Source organism: Rhinatrema bivittatum, chromosome 8, assembly GCF_901001135.1.
Source record: "Rhinatrema bivittatum chromosome 8, aRhiBiv1.1, whole genome shotgun sequence".
In the NCBI taxonomy this organism is placed as follows: Eukaryota; Metazoa; Chordata; class Amphibia; order Gymnophiona; family Rhinatrematidae; genus Rhinatrema; species Rhinatrema bivittatum.
Genome location: NC_042622.1, coordinates 137,818,435 through 137,846,247, shown reverse-complemented (window position 1 = coordinate 137,846,247; position 27,813 = coordinate 137,818,435). Strand labels below are relative to the sequence as shown.

General features: G+C 42.9%; 1 protein-coding gene and 1 long non-coding RNA gene across 3 annotated transcripts; one reads left to right on the top strand and one right to left on the bottom strand.

The window, feature by feature from the left end:
• Window positions 1–335: 335 nt before the first annotated feature.
• C8G (complement C8 gamma chain) lies at window positions 336–25,748 on the bottom strand. Of its 2 annotated transcripts, XM_029613044.1 has the most exons (7): window positions 25,503–25,744; window positions 21,231–21,376; window positions 15,867–15,937; window positions 14,079–14,186; window positions 5,597–5,698; window positions 1,677–1,715; window positions 336–863 (listed from the first exon to the last, which is right to left on the bottom strand). In XM_029613044.1, the coding sequence occupies exons 1-7, from the start codon at window positions 25,641–25,643 to the stop codon at window positions 850–852; spliced, it is 621 nt and encodes a 206-aa protein (XP_029468904.1). In that variant the 5' UTR covers window positions 25,644–25,744; the 3' UTR covers window positions 336–849. The 2 variants fall into 2 exon arrangements, with proteins under 2 accessions (XP_029468904.1, XP_029468905.1); XM_029613045.1 differs by lacking the exon at window positions 5,597–5,698 and having other exon boundaries at window positions 25,503–25,748.
• LOC115097324 lies at window positions 6,737–15,772 on the top strand. Its single transcript, XR_003858259.1, has 3 exons — window positions 6,737–6,851; window positions 12,478–12,587; window positions 15,678–15,772. It is a non-coding gene; the product is annotated as an uncharacterized LOC115097324 (long non-coding RNA).
• Window positions 25,749–27,813: the final 2,065 nt, after the last annotated feature.

Here is a 27,813-nt window from a genome sequence, read left to right as displayed (position 1 = left end):
AGAATAAAAGAGGAAAGCCTAAAGAAGAATTAAATAGAGAAGGCAGGAGAGATAGAGTGAAAAAGTGAGTGAGATAGACTGAAGGAGGAAGAAAGCGTGTGAAGGTGGGACAACGAGATGAAGGAGAGACAGTGGATAAGGAAATAAGGGGAGAGAGCCTTCAGCCATGGAGGTTAAAGGTTTGGTTAAGGTGGCGTCTATATTCTGAGGAGTTCACAAACTCCACATACTGACCTCACCCTCTGGGATCTGGGGAGAATCTCAGGAGTGGGCAGATAGACATCATCTAAACCTTCTCACTTCTTGCACATTGATCTTCATCTTCAGAAAATGTATACAGTTCAAAATTCAATTTATTATTATGGAAACAAATGAAAGAAAAGTCACTAAATGCCATTTCTTTATAGTGCCTTTTTCTCAACTTGTCTCAGCCACCATTAGTGCAGATACATTTCACTCTGACACTCTCCTGTACTCCTTAATAGGTAGGTAAATTTGCAATAAAATATATCAGTGTGTCCTGCAGGTTTCTGTGATACAGACTTGCAGAGGAAAGGTCAGACTGCTGGAACCCGCAATAAAATCTTGAATATATTAGATTCTTCTAGTTCGCAGGATCTTTAATAGACAAATTCTGCTCTCTATATTCCTGATGGCAATGTGTACTGCAGTAGAGAAGAAGTGTATAAGTCACATTGGAGGCAGCGAGGAGATCTTTGATTGGTCATAGGAGCAGTGAGGACTCAGGTCTTCACATAACAGTGGAGGCACTGAGGTCACTCTAAAGTCCTGTTCTTATCCACACATATTACTGCACCTTAGAAATCCTTTTCACAATTTTCATTCTAATTAGTTAGATGATTCTGAAAAATAAAATCAGAGGTTAAGAGCCCAGGGGAAAGGAGAAGGCTGTACATCTTTCAACACAAAGTGTGTTCATAGCCTTACACAGACATATGGCATCAGTCCCATGCTCTAAGCACTTACTATATCTCTTTATAAACATACTTGTATACAGTGTGTTGAAAATATATATATTAACTAACTGCCTCCATGAAATGAGGTAAGAAGCCTGAACATTTTGCAGCAGAATTTAAAGTGACACTCATAAAAACATAAAATCTACCAAGCTGGTTAAAACCTGCTGCGTAACTTTACTTCTGCTACGGAGGACGTGTAGGTAATAAAATAATGATACAGAGATAGATGGGTGGGATTTTAAGGGTTGGGGCTAACAGGAGAGAAGAGAGGCTATTAAACTAGGGGAGTTAGGAAGTCCTATCCCTTACCTGGGAATGAACTGGGAAAACTGGTAATGGCATCAGCGCACGTCTTTTAAAATCCCCCCACTTTTTAAAATTGCGCACGGCCAGGCTATCTTATAACATGCGCGTATATACGCGTGTGTGTTATAAAATGGCCGCATCCCTGGGCAAGGGCCGACAAACATCCACACGTGTGCGCCTGCATGCCTATTTAAAAGTTACCGTCCCTGCCTTAGCAACATCCAGTCTTCCTTACTATTTATTGAGAAAATCATGGAGGCACAATATAAATGTCAACCTCTTGTGCCTATCAGCCACTCGAGGATTCTAAAGACAGGTAGGTTCTGACCATTCAGGTTCATCCGTGGCTTCCAGACACCGATCTGTCACAGATGGTATACTCTGACTTACCATTGAGAATATGAAACTGGTCCGCAGAGTCGCAGAACCCTGTGGACAAACAAGGCACAGAGATTTAGAAGATGCCCCAGGCCAATGGGATAGAATCTCATTTTAAGTAGTGTTCACTTGGACAAGATCTGCTGCAACCTCCATGCTTCCCACCCCCCAGAACCCTCCAAAGCAATCATAGTGGAAGCTCTAAATTCCCCACAAAAATTAGATTTCAGAAATAATTCCTGCTTTCTGTATTAAAAAAATCATAATAGTGATTTGTAAATGATAACCTAAAAATCATCCAAACATGTTGTACAAGAGATTCTAAGATGACACGGGCCTCCCTTTCTGTAGAGCTCATCCTCATCTGAAGATGGGACCTATGTGATCTTGAATATCTTTGCATAATTCTTAGCAGGGGCAATGAAAGGTGTCAGCCTACAACAGATCCAGCTTTCTGGAGGACTGATGCGACTAGTAGAACTCTGCATTACTTACCAATGATGAGGGCAATTTCCAAACTAATTTACCTGGCTGAATTGGCCTGGCTGAAAATTGCCTCCTCGGCCCAACTAAAAGGATGGGCACACCTAGCCAGGTTACAAAGACCACGTGTGCCCTCAGTTGTGCTTAGGTGGGGGGAGTAAAACAGCAGTTATATGTGGCATTTTCAAAAGTATATATGCTATTTTACCTTCCACCTGCCATCCACATAAATAGCATGTGCAAGGAGCACGGATGCTTTCAGCATGTTTACTAACACTAGCTCATTATCAAAGGGAAAGCAGGAGGGTAGTTTTTCTTTGAAGATGAGCTGCAAGAACCCACAGTAAAAGTCCTCATGTATTTGAAAATTGGCCCCTATGAGGATATTTTTCGTGAGTAGCCTAAATTTTCATAAAATTTGTATAACTCCTGCAATAAAGGTAGGGGGGGGGATTTAGATAGGGCAGGGGGTGGGTTAGATAGGGGAAGGGAGGGGAAAGTGGGGGGGAGCGAAAGGAAAGTTCCCTCCGAGGGCCGCTCCGATTTCGGAGCGGCCTCGGAGGGAACGAGGAAAGCCATCGGGCCTCCCCTAGGGCTCGGCGCGCACAAGGTGCACAAGTGTGTGCCCCCTTGCGCGCGCCAACCCTGGATTTTATAACATGCGCGCAGCAGTGCGTGCATGTTATAAAATCGGGTGTACATTTGTGCACGCCGGGTAGCGCGCACAAATGTACCCTGCGCACGTAAGATTAAAAATCTGCCCCAGTCTGAATAGCAAAGTTAACCAGATAAACATCCAACTAAGGCCTGGATTTATCAAAATGCACTAAATATCACATGTGATAGGAAAAGGGGCATGTTTTATGGTAATAGGCTATCTATTGTAAAGTGCACTTTGCACAGGTATTAGTGCAAACTGTGATAACGTTTGTGCACTTTGCAATAAGTGCCAGAATTGTTGTACTTCCTACCTACAATGAGAGAAGAGAGAGAGCAGAGAGAGAGAGAGAGGAGAGAGAGAGAGAGACGACTAGCTATAAGACCCTCATACTAGGTAGGTATTATACCTCTATATGAGGCCCACCTAGCTACTCGAGGTGAAGTTTAGGTATTAGTGTAGGGGTTAGGGGCATTTTGACATTCAGAGTGCAACGTACGAACAGAACAGTGCACTCTTGTGAAGATTTGATGACCTTCGAAGTGGGAAACTCACTCAAAGATGAGATTTGTCAATGTTCTCTCATCCTAGTTTGATATTACCCAGGTAGAAAGTCCATTTGATAAGTGATGGTTAACTTCTGAGTTAGCCAGCTAAATCCTTTGAATATGGACCTGTTAATGTTTGGGTACTTGCCAGGTACTTGTATCCTGCATTGGCCACTTTTGGAAACAGGATGCTAGGCTTGATAGACCCTCAGTCTGACCCAGTAAAGCAACTTGTGATCTTATGTTCATTTCTTTTCAGGGATTTCTATTAGTGTAACTTTCTTGCCATTAATCATTTCTACAAGGAGGATTTGGGGGAGGCACATGGGAAGCAACACAAATGCATTGGCTCCGGGGGCCAGTGATCCTCACTATGCCTCTGACCAAAGAAGCAAGGAGTGGGTTCTTTCCCTCCCTGGGGAATTACTGTATGGCTCAGAAGCAGACGTGCAAGAGTAGGGTGAGTTAACTCTGTGGGGAGCTGTTTTGTGGGCATTCTTGATGTGTGGGGTTCCGGGGAACCTATCACAGATGGAAAGGAGAGGTTTCCTCCTCCCCATAGTGGTGAAGCAGAGAAGCCAGTGGCCAGAGTGTAGAGTGGTGCTGGTCTCTTCCCCAGGAACTACCCAAAAGATGCAGAGCAGGAGGCTCCAAGCGGGGAAGAAACTGAGGTAAAGAGAGGAGTGAGGGGGAAGAAACTGAGGATTTGCCCCCAAACATCCTTGTTCGTGCTATATCCAAGGAAACCAGCATGGAAGGATGGTAATGTGGAGATTTGTAGAAAGAGGTCTAGGACCGCTGTGGGATGTGAATAGCGCCTTGGGAAAAGTGATGGTGTTTTGTGCTGTTCATAGAATGCTTAGCTTATTTATTTGCATGCCCATTGGATGAGAATTTTGGTATATGGGTATGTTGAAGAAACCAGCCCTCCCAAATGGCTGAAGGAGGGACAAGGCAGTGGAGAGGACTCCTTATGGTTAGCCGTAATTGTAATAATTACAGAGTACGAAAGCCCATGATTTTTTTTTGACTTGTTCTTGTCTTGGGAACCACCTTACTATCCATGCAAAAAGTTCTTGGCTAGCTGGATATGCCAGAAAATTAAGTTTTGTTTGGAATTTGATTCAGGTTGTCCATTATTGTCCATCACTGAGCCAAACTGGTTTATGGAAGTAGTGAGAAAACATGGAAGGGAGTGAGGGGACATCCCCCCCCTGTCCATACAGCTAAGAGGAAAAGAGAGTGGAGTGTGGAGCATGCTGTCCCCCATCAGGTCAACTTCACCATCTGCATGATCAGCTTTGAAGAACCCATGCAAAAAGATGGAAGGGAGGAGCCTTATACAATAAGGAATTCCCCCCATCATTGTATGCATCCTGTCAGAGGGTTACAAAATATTATCATAAGCTTTCAAGGCCTCACAAACCTCACAAGACCTCTTCTAAAGACAAAACCGATGTGGTCTCAAGCTTGGGTACTAAAATATTTTACCTTTGAAAGGTATCAGAACCTACAACATTACTAATAACAATAACACACAGAACCATTCCTGCATACCTTCTGGGACACACGTGTTATGGTCTGCACATATGTGCGTGAATCCAAAATAAAACCCCTCACCCAGATCAGAATCATGTCCCTGACATATCCTCCAAATATTGTGTTTCTAGGACACCACAGAGAGAGACATTATTGATGATCTATTAAGAACATAAGAACATAAGAACATGCCATACTGGGTCAGACCAAGGGTCCATCAAGCTCAGCATCCTGTTTCCAACAGTGGCCAATCCAGGCCATAAGAACCTGGCAAGTATCCAAAAACTATTTTACCGTTGCTAGTAATAGCGGTGGTTATTATCTAAGTCAACTTAACTTAAGCCTCTTTCCATTCAGAAAGTAGGCAAAAAAATCACATTCAGGATTCTTTCTATGATTTTAAAATGAGGTTGAATGTCTGCCAGTCTTGACACATCAGTCCTTCAGATGATTGCTATAAGACTTGTTGTTCATGATGTCTTTCTCGTGCTCTGCATGATGGTAATTGCTCAACGTATATATTCAGCAGTTATGATGGAAGGCGCTATGTACTACACACAGGGCCCAATTTTTGAAATGTTTATTATGTATAGCCAAGGTGGAAAAATAGCCCTTATAAAGTAGATCCATGGATTTCATGAACTGAAAGAAGAACAACCCTGGCTCCCCCATCCCAGCCATGCCTTTAACAGCTGGTAACTCACCATACTTAGGGAAATAATAGATAAAGTCCTCACTTATGTTCAGCTCAGCGACACGTTGTTCATATTTTCTGATGATGTCATTATTAACATTGACACTGCGTGCTGGTAAACATAAGTTGAAATAATCATAATTAGAATAGCACTTGGTCAAAGGAGGGGATTGTAACAAAATATATAACCTTCCCATACCTTTTACTGCTCTCATTTTAATATCTCTAGAGAGGGTAATTTCCAAAGCCATTTCTGCATGTAAAACAGTGCTTTATTTATTTGGCATTCCATATATGCCATATTGTTTTTTAATGCTTGGGGCGTGGTACAACAAAGATAAAATAACCCAAATCTCAAACATTCTGGCAAACCTGACAGAGAATCTAATCCAACAACAAAGGGTCATTGTACAGAACAATTTATCCAAAATATAACGTAAACAATCATTAAAACTTAATCCCTCCTACACGATACTGGGCAAATGACCAGGGACTCTTCCCTCTCCCTGTGTCCTTTTCAACATTCATCAACACCCACTGGGGGGGGGGGGTGTAAATATTTTTCTTTTTTTTTTTTTACCTTTTATTTTCATTAGATGTTTATTTTGGTTCATTTTGGTTTTCTGAACCAAAATAAATATCAAAGCAAAAAAAAAAGAAATGGAGGGGACAAGGTTCCACCCTCCTCCATCAAAAACACTCCAGGGCTGCCAAAATAAAACAATTAACATTCCCTCCAGAGCCTTCCCCTCACCCCCGCACCAATTCAGCTTCCCCTATCAGTGGGGTTCCAGCAGTCCAAATGGGGTAAGAGCGAACCCCAGTCATTCCTACCCTGCTAGGTTCCAATTTGAAATTGGTACCCACAGGCTCTGAGGACAACCAGCATCATTCTGAAATCAGGACCTGACAGGGTAGGAGCAACTAGGGATCGCTCCTGCCCCATATGAACTATTGGAACCCCATGGATGGGTAAAGCTGTGGAGGAGGAATTGTTTTATTTTGATGGCAATTGGGTGGGGGGGGGGGGTGGAGTTGGCGGAAACAGGAAACAGAACCAAGTACCAGGAGATGCAGTATGAAATGAGCAACCCAACAAATCTAATTGTTTTTTCTTTTCATTAGACATGTAACAACCAGAGTGTTTTACTGCAGTTTTTAAATGTCCTTTGAAAATGAATGTATAACCCTACTAACCACTCTCAGGGGCTGAGAGAGAGAGAGAACTAATAAAGATAAAACACGATGACTACATACACACCACAGTAAGAGCACACTTTCATACTCAGGGTGGGTAGGTTGGGCAGGGTTTCAATGGTCTGCCTGATGAACTGATGATTAATATTAAATATTGATACTGATTATATTGCTTGAATAATAGTGATTTGAATAATATTGATGAATTGATGATTAAAGCAATCATTAAGAACATAAGAACATGCCGTACTGGGTCAGACCAAGGGTCCATCAAGCCCAGCATCCTGCCTCCAACAGTGGCCAATCCAGGCCACAAGAACCTGGCAAGTACCCAAAAACCAAGTCTCTTCCAAGTTATCGTTGCTAGTAATAGCAGTGGCTATTTTCTAAGTCAACTTAATTAATAGCAGATAATGGACCTCTCCTCCAAGAACTTATCCAATCCTTTTTTAAACACATCTACACTAACTGCACTAACCACATCCTCTGGCAACAAATTCCAGAGTTTAATTGTGCGTTGAGTAAAAAGAACTTTCTACGATTAGTTTTAAATGTGCCACATGCTAACTTCATGGAGTGCCCCTTAGTCTTTCTATTATCCGAAAGAGTAAATAACCGATTCACATCTACCCATTCTAGACTTCTCATGATTTTAAACACATCTATCATATCCCCCCTCAGCCGTCTCTTCTCCAAGCTGAAAAGTCCTAACCTCTTTAGTCTTTCCTCATAGGGGAGCTGTTCCATTCCCCTTATCATTTTGGTCGCCCTTCTCTGTACCTTCTCCATCGCAATTATATCTTTTTTGAGATGCGGCGACCAGAATTGTACACAGTATTCAAGGTGCGGTCTCACCATGGAGCGATACAGAGGCATTATGACATTTTCCGTTTTATTCATCATTCCTTTTCTAATAATTCCCAACATTCTGTTTGCTTTGTTGACTGCCGCAGCACATTGAACCGACGATTTCAATGTGTTTTCCACTATGACGCATAGATCTCTTTCTTGGGTTGTAGCACCTAATATGGAACCCAACATTGTGTAATTATAGCATGGGTTATTTTTCCCTATATGCATCACCTTGCACTTATCCACATTAAATTTCATCTGCCATTTTGATGCCCAATTTTCCAGTCTCACAAGGTCTTCCTGCAATTTATCACAATCTGCTTGTGATTTAACTACTCTGAAGAATTTTGTGTCATCTGCAAATTTGATTATCTCACTTGTCATATTTCTTTCCAGATCATTTATAAATATATTGAAAAAGTAAGTTATCCTACTCTCTGTTTCCTGTCTTTTAGCCAGTTTGCAATCCACGAAGGACATTGCCACCTATCCCATGACTTTTTACTTTTCCTAGAAGCCTCTCATGAGGAACTTTGTCAAACGCCTTCTGAAAATTCAAGTATACTACATCTACCGGTTCACCTTTATCCACATGTTTATTAACTCCTTCAAAAAAGTGAAGCAGATTTGTGAGGCAAGACTTGCCTTGGGTAAAGCCATGCTGACTTTGTTCCATTAAACCATGTCTTTCTATATGTTCTGTGATTTTGATGTTTAGAACACTTTCCACTATTTCCACTATTTTTCCTGGCACTGAAGTCAGGCTAACAGTTAGTCAGCTAGAGTGACTCACTGCTCTCTTGATTAACAAATGTTGGTACCTACTCAAACCAAATCACACTACCTCATCACCTTTCCAAGTTGAGTAACTGAGCTGAACTTTTCAACCTTTTTACTTTAATTGCATCAGTAGCATGGGTTCTTCTTAGTGTTTGGGTAATTGCCAGGTTCTTGTGGCCTGGTTTTGGCCTCTGTTGGAAACAGGATGCTGGGCTTGATGGACCCTTGGTCTGACCCAGCATGGCAATTTCTTATGTTCTTATGTTCTTACTTAGGTATACACTGCTCCTAGCTTATTTCTAGCTTCTGGCTACTTTTTTTTTTTGGGGGGGGGGGGGTTTTGTGTTTTTATTTTTTATTTTTTTTTATACACTCAGTTCTTAAAAGTCTGCAGAACCCTCAGTTCTGCAGACTTTTAAAAATAAACACACTACCTACTGCTTACTAGCTGCCTTATTGACTATTTAAAAATACAGTCTAACTTGTTTATTCACTGCCTTACTGACTATTAAAAGCACAAACACACTAAATAATATTCCCAAATAGTTAACTTTGCCCCAATACTTTTAAAAAGACAATGTCTCAAGCAAAAACTTACTGATTCCTTTCAGTCACCAGCAAGGTGATCCTCTCCTCTCAGTGCTCCCACTGGAAAGACATTCACACAATCACTTTCTCAGACTCAGAGATACAGACACACATACAGTCTCTCTCAGAGACAGAGACACACATACCCACGTTCTCTTAGAGACACATACTGTCACTCTCACTTAGAAATGCAGACATGCATACACAAAGTCACTCTCTCTCAAGATACAAAGACAGACACACACACATATACATACACATTCTGCTGATGTGTTGCTGTTCATGAGCTCAATTAGTGAATGCTCAGCCCCCTCCCCCCCCGCCCCAGTACTGCCACTTTAAGTAAAACTCTTGCTATCAACCCTTCCACAGACTGCAGCACTCCCTCCCTTTCCCATTCCCAGACTTTCTTGGAAACCACCCTCCAGGAGACTCACTGACACCACAGCCAATGCTTGCAGCTCACAAAATGCCAGCAGAATACCTCACAAATGCATATCACAGACAGACCCACACCAAATACAGAATAAAGAGACCATAAAGTATAAATAGAAACTTTCCGAAAAAAACAAACCAGAAACCGCAACAAGCCCAACTGTATTATACAATCAAACAATGGAAAAATAGAAACATCACTCCTTACAAACATCAAGCAATAAAATAAAAAAAGATAAAACATCATTCATAATATTAAAAGCATACTAATGAAAAGAATAAATATGTCAAAACTGTTACGGTCCCGGTCGCAACGGTCACGACCCGGCCCTCACCTCCTTGGTCCCGTTCCGTCTCCGAGAGCCTGCGGCCTGTTTCGCAGCATCCCCACGGGGGGGACTCCGCCGAGAAACCCTTCCTGGATGCCGTCTCCTTAGGCGCGCGCGCAGGAGCCACGCTTATGAAGGCCTTTTCCCACCACTGAAGGCTCCGCCTTACCCCTGACGTCAGACGCTGCGGCCTATGTAAGGCTGCCGCGGACCCCAGAACTTTGCCTTGCAACGGGGTTCCTTGCGGTTCCCAGTTGCTCTGAGCCCCGGAGCGTGCTATTGCGTTAGCAGCTCCGTTCCTGCCTAAAGACTTGCTACGCTTCTGTGTCCAAGTCTTGTCTTTGCTCTTGCCTGGTTCCAGTAACCTGTCCTGCTTCAGTTCCAGCCTGGTTCCAGTACCTGTCCTGCTTCAGTTCCAGCCTGGTTCCAGTACCTGTCCTGCTTCAGTTCCTGCTTGGTCCCAGTAACCTGTCCTGCTTCAGTTCCTGCCTGATTCTGGACCCCTGCCCATCTGCTTCAGCTCCAGCCTCCGTGATCTCCTAAGTTCCAGCGGCCGGGCTCCTACGGGCTCCTCCCGGGGGAGCTCCGGCTTCCAGGGTGAATCCCCTAAGTCCCAAGCGGCTGGACTCCTATGAAACATAGAAACATAGAAATGACGGCAGAAGAAGACCAAACGGCCCATCCAGTCTGCCCAGCAAGCTTCACACATTTTTTTTTCTCATACTTAACTGTTTCTCTTAGCTCTTTGGTTCTATTTCCCTTCCACCCCCACCATTAATGCAGAGAGCAGTGATGGAGCTGCATCCAAGTGAAATATCAAACTTGATTAGTTAGGGGTAGTAACCGCCGCAATAAGCAAGCTACACCCATGCTTATTTGTTTTACCCAGATTGTTATTCAGCCCTTATTGGTTGTTTTTCTTCTCCCCTGCCGTTGAAGCAGGGAGCTATGCTGGATATGCGTGAAGTATCAGTTTTTCTTCTCCCCTGCCATTGAAGCAGAGAGCAATGCTGGATATGCGTGAAGTATCAGTTTTTCTTCTCCCCTGCCGTTGAAGCAGAGAGCTATGCTGGATAAGCATGAAGTATCAGTTTTTCTTCTCCCCTGCCGTTGAAGCAGAGAGCTATGCTGGATATGCATTGAAAGTGAAGTATCAGGCTTATTTGGTTTTTCACTATGGGCTCCTCCCGGGGGAGTACCAGCTTCCTGGGTGAAGCTCACCGTCCATTGCCTGCCTGGTATCTGCCTCCCGGCCTGCCCTCAAGCAGAGACTATAGTCCATCTCTCTCCAGTCTCCCACAGGCCGGCCCAAGGGTCCACTAAAATAGCTTATTCACAACAAAAAAAGCCAATGAATATAATACCCAATCATTAAAAACTCACATAAATATTGCAAAACAGCAGACACATGAAATAACACCCAAAAATTAAAACTAATAAGGATTTTAAAAAATCTCCCACTCTCCATACCTGCAATCTTTTAATTTCCAGTCACCCTGAGATTATTGTGGATTGGGGAGAGGAAGGCTGCACAAACTTTATCCTCTCTCTCACACAAATTTACACATGTTCATTCTTTCATACACTCTCCTGCATGCTTTCACACACACACTTTCTCTCTCTCCTTTCACACACATGAAGGCTCTTTCTCTCACTCATACAGATGCATACTCACACACGCAGGATTTCTTTCTCTCATAAACATGCAGGATTTCACACACACACATGCAAGATCTCTCTCTCTATACAGTGCATTAGTGAAAAATAAAACCTTTACCATTCCTCAAACATCAAACAATAAAATCAAGAAATAAAAAAATAAAAAAATACATAATCATAATAGTAAAACATACCAATAAAAAGAATATTTCAAAAACAGATGCCAAATAGAAGAACTTATAAAAAAAATTTTTTGTTTCCCAAACACCAATAAAATATTTCAAAAAAGCAGACACATCAAAGAACTCCCACAAAATAAAACCATATCAGGGAACTTTTGATTTCCAGTCACCCTGATATTGTCGCAGATTAGTGGGAGTGGGGTGCACAAACTTTCTCCCCTTTCTCATATATAGATAGATAGATAGATATAGATATGCACACACACACGCTTCCTCTCATAAGCACATGCTCCATCTCTCATTAATTGTCACGCACACACTCATGCTCTCCTTCTGATACATATGCTCACTCACACACATGCTCTGCCCTCTCATACACACACACTCATGCTCACACACATATACACTCCCTTACTCACACATGTGTGCACACACACACACACACACATGCCTCCTCTCACAAGCTCCTTCCCTCACACAATGCTCGTATGATCCCTCTCTGACATACATGCTTACACAAAAACATGAGTAGAGACCCCTTGGTGTCTCCACTAGATATCTCTAGTCCCAGCCCTTGGGTAGTCAGCTGCAGAGGGACAAACCATTCATTACAGCATCTCCCCCAGAGTTTGTCTGGAACTGGACGTCCCTTAGGCAAGGAGGGGGCTAGTTTAGGAGAGAGTAGGTCAGGTGTAGGGAAGCTTGTGTATCATGTGTGCTCTCTGAGTTAGGCCCCCAGTCTGACAAAGAAGAAGAGAGGCACAGGCCTTGCTAGTTCCTGTAATAGGGCTGGAAGGAAGAGGGGTATTTAAGAAGCTTTGTACAGTTTTTCTGGTTTTCTCCATTTTGACCTTTTCCATTCCTGGCAGGCTGAATTCCCTGCACAGGATGGTCAGGAGGGACTGTATACCTTTTCAACCAGCATAAGAGGAGGTTGCAGCATCCAGTATGAGCAGAGATCCTGATTCAAGTTTTGCAGGTTTGTGTTTTTCCATCTTTGGGGAAAGGGAGAATTTTTCTATCCCCTCCTTTTCCCTTGAACTGGAGACTTTTGATAGCTGTTTCCAGCATAGGTCTTTCCCCCTGGGAGGCCAGCTTCTGTCTTTTGAAAAGGAATCACCAAGGGAGAAACATCAGAAGATTCCCAACTGGAGTTTCCAGTCTGGGACATAGGACACTACCAGATGAAGTTCTGGATTCAACATGGACCTCAGGTACTGTGAGAAGGGATTCAGTCACTTTTAGGATTCCCTAGCCACCTTGGGGTAATGATTTTCCTTACCCCTATTCCAAGCCCCTGCCTGAAGGGACATTTCCACAGAATCAGAGAGCATTCGGATCTTGTCTCATGTAAATCTGGAAGTATCTAGACAAAGTGGGGTACATATTCAAAAGACATTTATACGGAAAACGGGAAAGTTATCTGTCTAAATGGCTTAGCGCATTTTTAAAATGCTTACCCAGCTAGAATTTAGCTGGGTAAGTCAGGGCATTCCTGGGGTTTAGTTAGGCATTCCAGGGAGGAGCTGAGTAAGCCAGTTAAGTTAACCGGCTATCGCCGATATTTAGAGTTAGTTGATTAACTTAACCGGCTAACGCTAGACGTGCCATAGGGCAGGTCTAAAGTTAGTCGGATACCACATATCTTTTACAAGGAATTACAGTAAACTTTAATTTGAACACCCCTCCAGTGAGTCCTGCCTGGTTTGTAAGTGTGCCTGCCCCAAAGAGCTACAGTAACACACACTCACACACATGGGAGAACACGTTTGCCTGGGCCAAGAAAGCTAGCCTTCACCCCCACAGAAAGGACCTACACTTTGGGGATACAGGAAAGAGGAATGAGGAGTGTGAAAACAGCCCCAGTTTTAAATTCTTTTATGGCCCTTCAGGATATGTGCCATCCACCAAGAAAGGGTTATACATGCTTATACACCCACATGCACTCCCTCTCTCACATTCATGCTCCCTTGCGCACACAAATACTCACACACACACACATCCTCGCGTCTCCAGCTCTTCTTTGGTCATCTGCCAGCAGCTCGAGCCCTCCTCTTCACTGCAACCCATGGCCTGGCTGCTGGCGGGTTGTTCCCCAATATTTGGGCGCCAGTATCTTGGGATCCACCAGATGGCCCATGGCCTCTTCCCATCTTCAGCCGCCAGAGGGTTGGGATCTACAGGCAGACCCGCGGCCTCTTTGGATCTTCCTCTGCTGAATCAATTTTAGCACCCTCGTGGTTGGCCTGCCCTTGGCAGTGCGGTGAAATGGATGCCAATTGTTTTGGAGGGCACTTTTTGCTGCTCCAAAACTTTGCCACCTGAGGTGGTCGCCTCACCCTGCCTCATTATAGAACCGCCCCTATGCCCCAGATAGTATCTAGCAATGTCTCTGCCCATGGAGATGTCGCACAGAACTGCATAACTTAACTGGGACTTTGTTTCTGAGATGAAATATTTGTCCACTCACCATAGAGTTTGACGGAAATCTTACTCTGCTTCTGGTAGAACAGAATGGAGTAGCTGCTGTAGTCAGTATCAGCCACCACCATATTCAGCTTATTACCATATTCTCGGGCTACAATACAAGAGCAGGGATACCATAACAGAGAAAAACATCTCAGTACTATTGCCAACAATATTAGGTCGCCCGATAGCATGGAGTGGACCCATTGGGGTAAACAGTCCTGCTCCCTCTCTCCTTCCTTCCTTATGGCTGGCAAGAAATGAGCAATGTTTCAGGCCACGCCTGCTTCCTCTATTGGCTGGACTCAGTCCGGGAATTTGAATGGGCAGGGTCCCATGGTTACAAAGGACCTTCTGACACCGTGTGCCCAAGCTGCTGGACTAAATCCAGCCAGCAGAAGTGGCTGGAAGTGCTGCTCTCCTCCTGTTGGTCGAGGAGAGGGAGAGAAAGAGGATTGCAAGGTACAGATAGAGAACATTGTGTGCCCCCATAATAAATGGATGGCCCCCGAAGCCTTCATGCTGCAACCAGCCCTATATGTTAGCCCTATATGTTAGCAGGAGTTTAAGAGTTTATGGGCACAGATACATTCCTAAAAGTAGGATTGTTTGGGTTAACTAGATACACTATCTCTCTCGCACACATGCTACACAGATGTGGCAGACAAAAATCTACTGCTCATCTTTCCTATCACCTCCCTCCTATCATCATCACGGTGCAGCTCTGTAGGGATGTGCATTTGTTTAAAATAAATGCACACAACAGGACGAATGAGGATATTTTTGGTTCGTTCTGAAATGAACGAACCAAAAATGGTCTCTCACAAAAATACCCCAAAATGTTCAGGGGCGCAAAATCCAAAAGGAATGGAGAGATGCCCACTAGCTCCTGCTTTGCCTTCCATAGATTTAAAAAATGACTGTGGCTCAGTAGTTAGTACCAAAGTGACATCACTTGGCAGCTGTCTGAGGTGCAGCCAGGGTTTTTTGTTTTTCAATGTTTATTTTTGGTTCAGTAAATGGACTAGACTGAAAAACATTAAACTGAAAAAAACAACCCCCCCCCCAAACAAAAAAATGAACAGAAACAAAAAATGTTTAGGTTTCACATCCCTACAGTTCTGCCAGTGCACCTCATTCCTGACTTGCAGTGCTGTTCCAATACACAGGCACTGATTTGCCCATGTACCTTACTCCTGACCTGTACCACCCCCTGCTGCTGAAACCCACCCTCCACCATACAAGACACATACCCAACTCTTACTATGTACCTCAGCCTTTTCTTTTTCACTCATGGGCCACTTTGGAGCAGATAGAGATGTTTAAAAAGCAATGGTGCCAGAAGTGGCGAATGAGGGAGCCATGGCCTCCTCCCCAACTTTTTTATAAAAACAAATAAAGCATCCTCCGAGGGCATCACATCTCAGCACCTGTCTGCACCTCCATGCCGCCTGCCGGAGTTCTTTGGCCGTGGCCCCCAGGGGCTTTTATAAAGGTTCTGGTGTTCTTAGAATTATGCTGAGACATTACATACGACATGCTAAATCAAAGATGAAACACTAATACAGTCTGGGAAATAACCTCTGAGATTGTGTGCCCACAGATGCTGGCTCCTCAGGTGCTGTAGCACCCCCGGCATTGGATGGCTATCTGATCTCCCTACTGAATCTCTCTGGCAGCTGAGAGGAGAGACTGAAGGAGCGACGAAGGAGGTAAATCAGACAGGTGTCGACGTTGAGGGGTGCTCAAGCATTCATGGAGCTGAAACCTAGGAATCTTCCTGTTTACAAACCTGTTAAGAGGAATCTCCCCATGACTTTGTCCTGTTGGTATTCTTGCTTAATTTCCCAGCATATACCATCCCTGTGCCGTGTATAAAGAAAAGAAAGCAATTCAGAAGTTTGGAAGTTACACTAAGGTCTATACCACAAGTCACCTTGATATCAAGGCCATCCTTTGCATTAAATAAGGTCTGTAATAAACAGATTTGAACTAAATAAGGCCTTCATACCCTACAACTGGCCTTTTTGTTTCAGGTATATGTACCTAATTTCAAGATCTTGCATCTGATCCCAGTCTTAAAACAATATCTGGTTAGTACCTGCCTTTTTGGAGCATAGGCAACAGAATGGGGTGGGCAACTGGGGCCATGGCCCAACCAACATTTTGCCTCACACAACATCAACAATTAGGGAGCTTGGGGGGCAGGGGCAGTCCACACTAAACAAAAAAGTGTTCTACTGCTCTTGTCTTGGGGCAAAGGTGGCCAACTGTTCTATATCTAAAAAGATACCCTCAGCTTGTTAAAAAAAAAGACCAAAGATATGTATCCAGTCTAATGCATTATGACCAATTTTGCCCTTAACCTCCCAATGGAGGTTATGGGGGAAGAATAACAAATCTCAAGAAAGCCTGGGACAGGCCCAGAGGATCCTGGGCAGCAGAGAAGTGAGGTGAGAACAGGTGAAGATTTAGGGTGTTTAGCATTAGAGTGAGTAGGGAAAATAGACATGATGGACCTCACCAGCCAGACAGACAGCATATTCTGAAGGGCAACCAAAATGATAAAGGGGATGGAACAGCTCCCCTATGAGGAAAGGCTGAAGAGGTTAGGGCTGTTCAGCTTGGAGAAGAGACGGTTGAGGGGGGATATGATAGAGTCTTTAAGATCATGAGAGGTCTTGAACGAGTAGATGTGACTCAGTTATTTACACTTTCGAATAATAGAAGGACTAGGGGGCATTCCATGAAGTTAGCAAGTAGCACATTTAAGACTAATCGGAGAAAAAAAATTTTCACTCAACGCACAATAAAGCTCTGGAATTTGTTACCAAGGATGTGGTTAGTGCAGTTAATGTAGCTGGGTTCAAAAAAGGTTTGGATAAGTTCTTGGAGAAGTCCATTAACGGCTATTAATCAAGTTTACTTAGGGAATAGCCACTGCTATTAATTGCATCAGTAGCATGGGATCTTCTTAGTGTTTGGGTAATTGCCAGGTTCTTGTGGCCTGGTTTGGCCTCTGTTGGAAACAGGATGCTGGGCTTGATGGACCCTTGGTCTGACCCAGCATGGCAATTTCTTTTGTTCTTATGTTCCTTTTTCTGACCACAAGCATTGCAAAAAGAGCAGCATAGGTACTGAAAGTTGTAATCAGAATCTCTGGACAAAACTATTTGTCTTCCACTCAATAAATGTTTTAAAAATCCAAACCTGGGACTTTTCCTATATCTAACTGAGATTATTAATTCAAGTCCAGAGCAAGGTTATATTCCATAAATCTTAAAAGGTAGGATGGTTCATACAGTCTTGAAAAAAAGACAATTTTGATTCAACTGTTCCAACTACCTTTAGGGCTATTTCTAATCCTCCAACTTTATCTAAGGTGCAGAGAAAGTAATTTTAGATCAACTTTCAGATTTCCTTGATAAGACTTTGGTACTTCACCCCAGGCAGTCAGATTTTAGGAAAGGACACAGCAGAGTCTGTGCTGACCACCCTTCTGAATAAGGTCAGACTAAATTTAGATAATGGTAAAGATGCCCTTATGGTTCGCCTCAATATAAGTTCAGCTTTTGACACATTGACCATCAACTACTTCTTTACCGAGTTAGAGAGATTGGAATCCAAGGTGTAGCTTTGAACTAGTTTTCCTTTTTTTTTTTTAATGATAGAAGATACTAGGTTAATTGGGATTCTAATATTTCTCAACAATGTATTTTAACCTGTGGAGTATCTCAGGGATCAATACTTTCTCCCACGCTATTTAATTTATATCTGGCACCCCTGGCTCCTTTGATTCAAAGCCAGGGTTGTTTTTGTTTTTTTTACAGGGATGAGATAAAGATCATTGCTTATTTAGGAGTGAATTTTCAAAGGAGTTAACATGCGTAAAAGTAACATCGTAGCAATTTTCAAAAGCTCATATATGTATGTAAAGTCAGTTTATGCATATAAAACCTTTTGAAAATTCAGCCTTATGGAGTGAATTTTCAAAGGAGTTATGTGTGTAAAAGTAGTAATTTTCAAAAGCCAATTTATGCACATAAAACTGGGTGTAACACACAAAAACCTTTTGAAAATTACCTCCTTAGATTTTACTTGCTCAGATTTGTAAAGTGGCCTTTTCTTTTAAAATGTAAAGTCAATTCTGAAAAGTCTTTCTAGGAAGAAAAATAATTCTAAGTTTTCTCTCCCTCTGATGGCTGGCAAGTGGTTACGATTCTTGGGAGTTAAATTGATTCAAGTCTCACTTTTTCTTATCAAATCTCAAGAGTCATTCAATGTTCTTTTTATTTTCTGTATTTTATTTGATGACTATGGTCATTTCTTGAACTGCAAGATTTGAAAACACCAATATATGCATTAGTTATAAGCCAGCAAGATTACTGCAACTTGCTATATCTACTGGGTCAGATCCTTCAAAATACTGCTGTGGAATTGATTTTTGGAAAGAACAGGTTTGACCATGTAACCTCATTATTATTGCAGCATCTTCACTTGCTGTCAGTTATCTGTAGAATAAGATTTGGGATTTTTTGCCTTACGTTTAAGGCCTTACATTGGGGATTCCCCTCCTATCATGTGAACCTTCTTATTCATAAACAACCTTGTCATGTGCTGCACTCCGCGCAACAGGAGTTATTAAGATTCCCTTCCCCCAAGGAGATTAGGCAAGAAGGTACTTGGGAGGCGAGTTTTTCTTATCAGCTTCCCTTTCTTTGGAAATCCTTGCCTTTAGGGATTTGCCTTGAAATGGGATATTTAGCACCACTTAGCCAGGTAAGTAGGGCTAGGTAACTATGTTCAGCAGCCACCACTTAGCCAGATAATTATTTATCCAGCTAAGCAGATAACTGGATACCTTGGGGGTGAGCATTAGATGGATCAAGGTAGGGCAACTTATCCGGTTATTATATTCAGCTGCCTTATCCGGTTAAGCTAACTGCTTAATAGCAAATCTAAAGTTATTCAGCTATAACTTATCTATAGAAACATAGAAACATAGAAATGACAGCAGAAGAAGACCAAACGGCCCATCCAGTCTGCCCAGCAAGTTTTGCACTTTTTTTTTTCCCTCATACTTATCTTTTACTCTTGGCTCTTAGTAACCAGTAACTTGGAACTGCATCTAAGTGAAATATCTAGTTAGGGGTAGTAACCGCCGCAAAAGCAAGCTACACCCATGCTTATTTGTTTACCCAGGCTATGTAATTCAGTCCTTGTTGGTTGTTGTCTGTATATAGATCCACTTTTCTATCTAGAACTTATCCAGTTATATTCAGCAGAATAGCTGTGCTGCTGATTATCCCTTCCAAGTTATCCGGATAAGTTATAGCCAGATAACTTAGATAAGTGAATATCTTTGGATATTGAACCCACTAAGGCTTGGTTATTTACTCAAGCATTTGATTTATAGTTCTTTTTAGCACAGTTATTTATAGTTGTTTTTAGTATTTTTAGTTTTAATCAGTTTATTTATATGTTATTGTTTGTATTTGTTTGCTAGTGACCCTGTTGTAATTTTTGAGATTTGTATTTAAGCTTTATTTAACATTGGATTTTACAAATTAGAAAAATGATTAAATAAATAAATTAAATAAACTAAACTAAACTATTAGAAGTGATTGATAAAAAGATGTGCAGTTAGCAGTGCCTCTTACTATATTAGAATGGTATCCCTTACATAGAAGGAGACACAACCAAGTGCCAATATTCACAGGATGCTTCTTTAGCTCAAATGTTAGAAGGTTTTGGAAACCAGTGGTTGGTTTGGTGCTTAGTTCCAGCCAGAAGCCATGTCCTCTTGAGTGCTAAGGTAAGTTTCTGAAAAGAGACTTAGAGACATTCCCGGAATTGTTTTGTACCTTTCGGGCTTCCAGTTCAATCAGAGCCGGCCCCTGTTGGGCTATGGCACCATGACAATGCCGCTGAGCCACAGAGCCAACCTCAACTGGTAATGTTTAACATTCAGCATCTAATTTCTGTGCCTATTAATTCTTCAGGACTGCATCAAGCAAAGTGTGCTCATCTATATGTATGCAATTACTTTAGGATCTAAAGCATCAATATTCAAAGGGATCCAACCAGCTACTTAAATAGCTTGCAGCTAAATCTTTCAGGGTGAAAGTTTCCCCATCTGAGCAGCTAAATATAGCCACTCAAATTGTAGGTATTCCAGTGTGTAGGGTTTGGCTGAGGGATGGCAGTTAGCTGGCTAACACCATTTTTGGTGTTAGCCAGCTCCCTTAAGCAGTTATTTCTGAGCTGGCTAAAATCTAAGTAGTCACTTTTAGTGACCATTTTAGTGGCCACCCTCTGAATTGACTCCCTCCTGTTTATATCCTTTTGAAGGTGCAGTCTCCAGAATTGGACACCGTATTCCAAGTGAGGTCTCACCAGGGAGCTATATAGGGGCAATATCACCTCCCTTTTCCTGCTGACCATTCCCCTCCCCAATTAGCCAAGTAGGATTTATCTGGTTATCTTCTAGCTGCATAAAAAGTGGGTGGATCAGGGCGGCACTACTTATCTGGTTAACTTATCTGGTTAACTTATTCAGCGGCATAGCAGCATAGTAATTTATGTGCAGATATGGCTGAATATCAGGCCTAGAGGATCCCTAAGGAAGTATTGAGAATTATAATGCTAAATTAATTGGATGGATGAGCAGACTGGATGGTCCATATAGTCTTTTTGTGTCATATTTCTATGTTTGTAAAAATTAGCCAGGTGCCTTAGCCGCTCAGATGTGGGCTGAACATTGGTCCATATTGAATATTTCACCATTGTGGTTTGAGGTATATGCTGCCTGGCATTCTTATGGAGTATAATTAAACATTTTTATTTTAAGAAATGTTTAAATAAATTTCCTTGTACAGGTAACATATCATACACTGACCACTGACGAGTCAATTACATTATGACCATCACCAAAGCAGGAGAATTAAAATCCTGCTAAAACAAATAACACCCCAGTCCCCAAAAATGGCAAGTCTCTCCAGAGGAAGAAATAACCAGAGCTTTTACATTCATTCTTGTCACAATTACTAGTCAACCCAACACATTACAACCTGGCCACAGCTGGTGGCACATTGTCTACTCCTAGACCCTGTCTAGAAAGTCCCCAGAAATATAAAGTCATTCTCAGGGCACTTACAGCTTCCTGAAAGTGCTGACTGGCAGTTTCTTTTGGGGGGTCATGACTTGAGACACTACAATGGTTGTTCCTTCCAGCTTGTAGCTGTTTTCTTTCAGGTAGTCACATTCTGAGGCAACGCCAATGAGGAACCACTTTCCTGCAAACTAATGAAGACAACGATAACAGGAACAATATTTGGTTTCCTATGTTTCAACCAGAATTAGCAGATCATCAGGGACAAACTGAGCCAGTCCTGGTTTTAGCCCCATTAGATATAACAGGGGTAAAATCAGGACTGACTCAGTCTGCCCCTGCTGATCTGAGAACATTAGTCTGACCTCTGTGGTGAGCAAATTAATGGAATCACTGCCACAACAGAGGGCAGTGCAGTTTTTGGAACCCAATGAATTTTGCCAGAGGCAGGTCTTGTCAGATGAATCTGATTCATTTCTGTGACTGTGTAACCTATGGTTACTAATTGAAATGGTACTCTAGCACCCTTATGGGGTTGTTAATGTTCTGTTTTGTTTTATCTGTGCATGCTCCAACTTTAGTAGAATCACTCTTTGGAGAGCTTGTAAACAGGCAAGATGTCACTCTCCAGCATGCAGCTTTAGAAGATCCCACCTCTCTGTAGAACATTTTTAAGCTCCAGGAAGGATTATAACAACTAATTTAATTGGACTCCTCTGGCTGCGGCATGGAGTAAATCATCTTTTTGTGAGTACCATGAGGTTGCATTAGTCCACTGTTTAGTGAAATCTCAGTTTATATGAGCATAATGTTTGATGTTAGATGATAAAATAGCATCAGATAGAATTTTGGTGCATCAACAGTTTGGGATTTAACTGAACTGTGAACAACTACCTCCTAGCTGAAATCTCTGTGAGTCATTTTAAATATATGCAGGAATATAAACAAGATGGTTGGACTCAATTTAAGTAAATCCTGTGTTTTATTTTGGAATCACACAAGAGTATGGAGTGCAGAGGGACAGGTGAGAGAGGTACATGCAAGGCCTACCCTCTTAAGATATCCTGCCAATTCTGGGAGATAGTGCAGTGCAGATTGTAAAATTGGCACCAGAATGTGGGACTTTTGGATACAAAATTGAATTCTAGGTAGTCTGTGCATTAATTACCTTAGGTTGAAAATGCGGCATGTTAAAATCTAAGATAGCCATGGGGGGTCTGTCATTGTTGGAGTATTAGTGAAAGAAGAAGGTTTACAGAGTCTGCACAAACTGGGAAAGCTCTCTAGAGCAATTGATTCCTCTTTGCATAGAAAGTGAGCCATCATACGGCGCCTATCCGTGTATGCCACATCATTACATATATGTGAGGTAGGGCATTGCCCCCATGCACTAATGAGCACATTTTCAAAGGGGTTATTCACGGAAAAAAATAGGCTATATGCACACAATGTTACAAGCATGGCCTTCGGCTACTGTTATGAACCGAGGGCTTGGAGGCCTTCGGATACTGTTACGAGCGCAGAGGCGCGGTCGTTTCTGAAACAGGAGATGTGAGCCCTTGGACCATGGCAAGACTCGGGGAGGAGCCCCAAGACACACCGCGGGAGGTGAACTGATGTGAGCACGGGTAACAAGGAGCAAGACAAGACTGGAGTGAAAACAAGGAGACGAAAGGTCTGATCCTCTACCGAACCTGTATGCCCCAGGATGACCATCAACACAATGATGATCAATGAACAGTCCTCCGACCGTTCCAAGCCCTTTCGGACCTGCCGCTGGGTAACGGCAAAAGGCGGCAGGCCGGACAGAGGATGAGGGCAGATGGAGTCCTTGGAACATGGAAGACTTTGGATGAAGATTCAGGCGAGGACACTGTAAACATAGGCTCAAGGCATAGGATCAAAGTGCTGAGTCAAGACTGCGATGCAGCGCGCCCAAGACAGTCCACCCGCGGGACTGGTCGCGGACCACGCTGGACTCGAAGCAGACTCTAGGAGTCTGCTTCTGAAGCTGGAACATGGCAAAGATACTGAAGAGGCCTGCACCGGGGTGCGCCCTACACAGTCCACCCGCAGGACTGGTCACGGACCATGCTGGAGCGGAGCAGGTTCGAACAGTCTTTGGCATGGGCGGACGCAAATGCAAGGAGCTCCGAAGACCAGGACAAGATACAAGCTCAGGATTCAGGATTCTCAAGGATTCAAAGACAACTCAGGATTCAAGACTTAGGACTCAAGCAGAAGTCTTCCGGAGGCTTGAACTGCGCAGGAGAAGATGGTCTTGTACAGTGAGGCGCCCTATACAGCCCGCCCATGGGCTGGTCGCAGAACACGACATCGACACACCAGGAAAGTGGACATCAAGGAACCAAGGCATGGAGGCAGAGGTGAAGACAAGGCATCAGGAAGGAACAGCGGACTTCAGGAACATGGAGACATCTGGACATACAGACAAAGGACATCAGGAACCTGAATACATCTGGAGTCATGGACGAAGGGCATCAGGAACATGAAAACAACTGGAGGCACGAACGAAGGACATCAGGAACATGAAGACATCTGGAAGCACAGATGAAGGACATCAGGAACGTGAAGACGAAGCCGTCAAAGCAGGAAAAGACCATGGAGGACCTGGACCAGTCATGAAGCACAGACAACTGTGGAACCCGATCCGAAGGCCAGGAGTGACTGAAGAGGAGCCCTTTTATAGGGCAGACACAGGAAATGAAGACCAACTGGATTCCGGTGGGACCAGGAGCACTTCCTGCTACTGACCCTTTAAATACATTAGAAGAGGCGCGCGCTGGTGCCTAGAGGAAGGCCTGAAGAAGCAGCACCGCGGACAGCAGCAACCAGCTGCACAGGAAGAAACAGAGCAGGGAGGAGCAGGCAGGCTTCCGGACGGCCTCCTGCCGTCCGACGAGGACCCCAACAATGGCATCACGGCTCCATGCCACAGAGAAGAGCCGGATGGTGCCGCCTCCCGCAGGACTCGGTGGTGGATCAGGGCTGCAACAAAGATCACCTCAAACAAATTCCGAAGGACAGATTGGCCAAATCTACTATTGCATCGGCCATCCCTATCCAAGCAATAGTGAGATGCGAACGTGTGGAGAGATCTCCATTTTGCAGCTTTGCAGATCTCCTCCATGGGAACTGCTCACAAGTGGGCCACTGACGCTGCCATGGCTCAGACAGAATGAGCCTTGTTATGGCCCCCAAGATGCAGTCCCGCTTTGACATAACAGAAGGAGACGTAATCTGCTGGCCAATTCAATAGTATCTGTTTGGTAATGGCAATGCTCAACCTACTTCTTTCTAAAGAAACAAAAAGTTGGGTGGGCTGTCTATGGACTCCACTCCAGATACATGTATTATACTGTATCTAAAAAAGGACTGTGTGAATATCCGGATAGCTTCAAAACATAAAGCCATCCCATCCGAAGAGGCTGACGTGTTTGCAGGCTACAGAGGAGCCTCTGAAGTCAAAGATTCTCTGGTTGTGGTAACTGGAGAGAAGAAGCATGGGGCGGGGGGGGGGGGAGAGGGGGCTGCAGGTCACAGCCAATTAAAATCAATACATTCCATTTTCTTTTCTTTTTTTGACCCAGAAGTTTTCTCATGCTCCTTTGGGCCTCCAGCTCAGTCAGAACATGGCTAAGATCTGACACTGTGAATTTTTATTCACAACTACCTGGGGATTTCCCCCTATTTTAGTTCACTCCCAACTTACTTTAGTCCAGTCATTGTACTGATGGTCCTGGGATGGGGGGGGGGGGGGGGCCTTCTACTTAATCACTTATGAATATGAATCTGTAAAGTGAGGGAGGGGGTGCTGCTGTACTCATTGTTATCAGAAGCCCCTGCAGGTATCACTCTGAGGCATAACAAACACATGTACAACACAGACAGCTGAATGGACTCTGGGAAAAAGAATTTAAAAATAGAGGGCATACATATAATTAAAGGTGAACACCTTTCATTAAAATGTAAAACTATAAGAAATAAAAGTATATCAGGATCAAAATGAAAGGAGACTTAGGAATAAAACTAGAAACAAGTAATAGAGCCAAGAAACAGGCAAGTGAATATTTCAAACACTCAATCTGGTACAACTACTATAATGACATTTTGGGGAAAATGGTTTAAAAATTCTGACTCTGTGATTGGTTTTTTGAGGAAACATTCAAAACTTCTTCCTTGGATGTCTTGAAATTGAACTCAGCAAGAGATTATCACAAAAAGGCACGTTTTAATCAAATTTCCACGTATCTTTCCCCAAAGCAAGACAGCCCAGCACACTGCTTATTTTTATACCTGATTCAGGTTAAAGTTTTCCTGTTCCTTGATCTTCCCAATGGGATCTTCTGGAGGCTTGGGGGGTCTTCTTGGTTTCTGGCCCTGGGAGTATGGGAATTGGAAAAGAGTTAGGAAGAGAAGTGCTGCGGACGGCCTCATGCTTTCTAAAGGGCGATGCTCTGCTCCTCTGTCCAGCTGTTTCCCAGCACTGGCCCTCCTGGGTTACTGTGTGACTCTGATGGATGTTTACTTCTTACATGTTTGCAGGCCATGCCAGCAGATGATTGGTTATTCAGCTGTGTTGCTGCTTTTACAGGAAATCTGCAAAGGGTCTAAGGTAAGAGATATTGATCTGTGTACTTACGGTTTGCAAACAGAGAAAAAAATACCTAAAAACTTGTAGCAGCGTTTTGACATAAGCCACCAAAACCCCATATACCCCAAATCTACAGCATTTTCTGCAGATGCCAATGGCACCTGGATCCTCGGGAAAATGTGCAGATTACCAGCAAGACCCTCAGATTCTCCAAGGGAGCTACAAAATCTTTGGGAGAGTATAAATCCCAGTGACACACTCAATGGCAGGATTGCAATCAAACTCCATAGCGCCATAGTATCCTAGTCCTGCTCTTCTGATGCTCATCCTAGTGCAGTCTGGCTCTTGGTATCTTGCAGATTTCATTGGTAATGAGACTTAGAAAACCAGGACTGACCTTGCATCTTCTACTAGCATGGAGCTAGCAGATGGGTCAGCAGCACTGCAAGTGTCAAAAACTTTGAAAGAATATTGACAATTTTAGCCATATGCTCTTCTAAGACTAATGTTCCTTTAAAAGCATTCAAAATTACAAAATGTCTACTTAGGGTGTGACAGAACATTAGAATCAGCTCTTAAAAATACTGTATTATAGTGAAAGAAAAGTCTATTTCTTTATCAGGAACTATTTCCATTTGTGCAGCGTGAGGAGGTGGAGTTGGGTAAAAGTTAGTTACCCGATAATCCAGAAGTGCTTGAAAGACACCTACCTACTCTTCAATAGGATTGTGAACCCTGGTTTCCCTGGTTCCCAGACCACTGCTCTACCAAGTAGCCTAATAAACCAAGAAAACTAGGATTTGAATCCCACTGTTGTGCCTGGTGACCTTGGACAAGTCACTTTATGCTTCCTTGCCTCAGGTACAAATTTAGATTATAATCTCTCTAGAACTAGGGAAATGCCTACAGCACTCGAATGTAACCTGCTTTGAAGTGCCTGAAAAAGTAGACTATAAATCAAAATTTAAAAAAAACAGCTTGTGAAAGCTACTCCTATTCTCAACTACATTGATTAAATATTTGAATGATGCATACAATTCTTGCAAGCTAAAGAGAGGTTGTAGGCCTGCAACATGCAATTTCTTCTTAAGATGAACCTTTGACAGTTTTTTTTGCTGACAGTCATGAACAAACCTGAAGATTGCTACAGCAAAGCTGCAAGTCAGTGGCTTGGTGAACATGGGATATGTTAATAAGCTTGAGTCTTCTGATCCAAGGGGGCGTCACGCATTTAAGTAAACTACAGGAAAAGGTATGAAAATGGGTTCTTGCTGTATTTTGATTAGTAACTTGGGACTAAATTATAACCATTCTGTAGTGAGGAGAAGAGCAAGATAAATTTGGGAGCAGGAAGAAGAATTATGCTTTCTTTAGTCTGCGTAACTGGAGAGGAGAAGGAGATCAATTGTTAAGGAATGGCTTCTATAAATTCAAGGACTTTACTAGCAGACTGAGGTCACAAATTTATTAATCTTTATTCTTCATTATTGTTCATCAATTTTATTTAACATCTAAGTGCTGTAAAAAATCTTCATCCAATTTATCAACTATCAGTAAAGAAGTAGAATTTTTATTGTTTCCTAGTATGATTATTGCTGCTGCAGACTGTGAAGATCATCAGTGCTGTTTACAGGTACTGAAAATGGGCTGGGTATATTGGTAAACGTAAAAGGGCCTTGAAGTTATGCTTCCCCCCACAGGGAGCCCTGGACCTCAGACGTAAAAGCTATCCATTGTAAACTGGTTTCCAGTAAGGTCTATTTTAATTCTATGTGCCTTTGTGGACAGCATCAGGGTTCTATTCCACCCAGGGATTACACTAGAGAAGATATTGGGTCTTGGCAAGAGGCATTTATTTATTTATTTAAAAGATGTTATATACCGTCGTTCATGTTTACATCACAACAGTGTACAAAGACCTCAGAGAGGCCACATACTGTAATTCTGAAGTAGGCAATTTTAGACCTATAGCAGCTGCCATTCCCCATAGATTGAGCCCTTGGGTGCAGGCAG

What these genes read in the sequence shown, in the direction of transcription:
- C8G (XM_029613044.1), bottom strand. Translation starts at nt 25,643, where the DNA reads ATGAGGCCGTCCGCAGCACTTCTCTTCCTAACTCTTTTCCAATTCCCA. An exon ending in GGGGAGATTCCTCTTAACAG is followed by an intron (nt 14,187 to 15,866) that starts GTTTGTAAACAG and finishes CTTGTATTGTAG; the next exon opens with CCCGAGAATATGGTAATAAG. An exon ending in CTATTATTTCCCTAAGTATG is followed by an intron (nt 1,716 to 5,596) that starts GTGAGTTACCAG and finishes GTTTGTCCACAG; the next exon opens with GGTTCTGCGACTCTGCGGAC.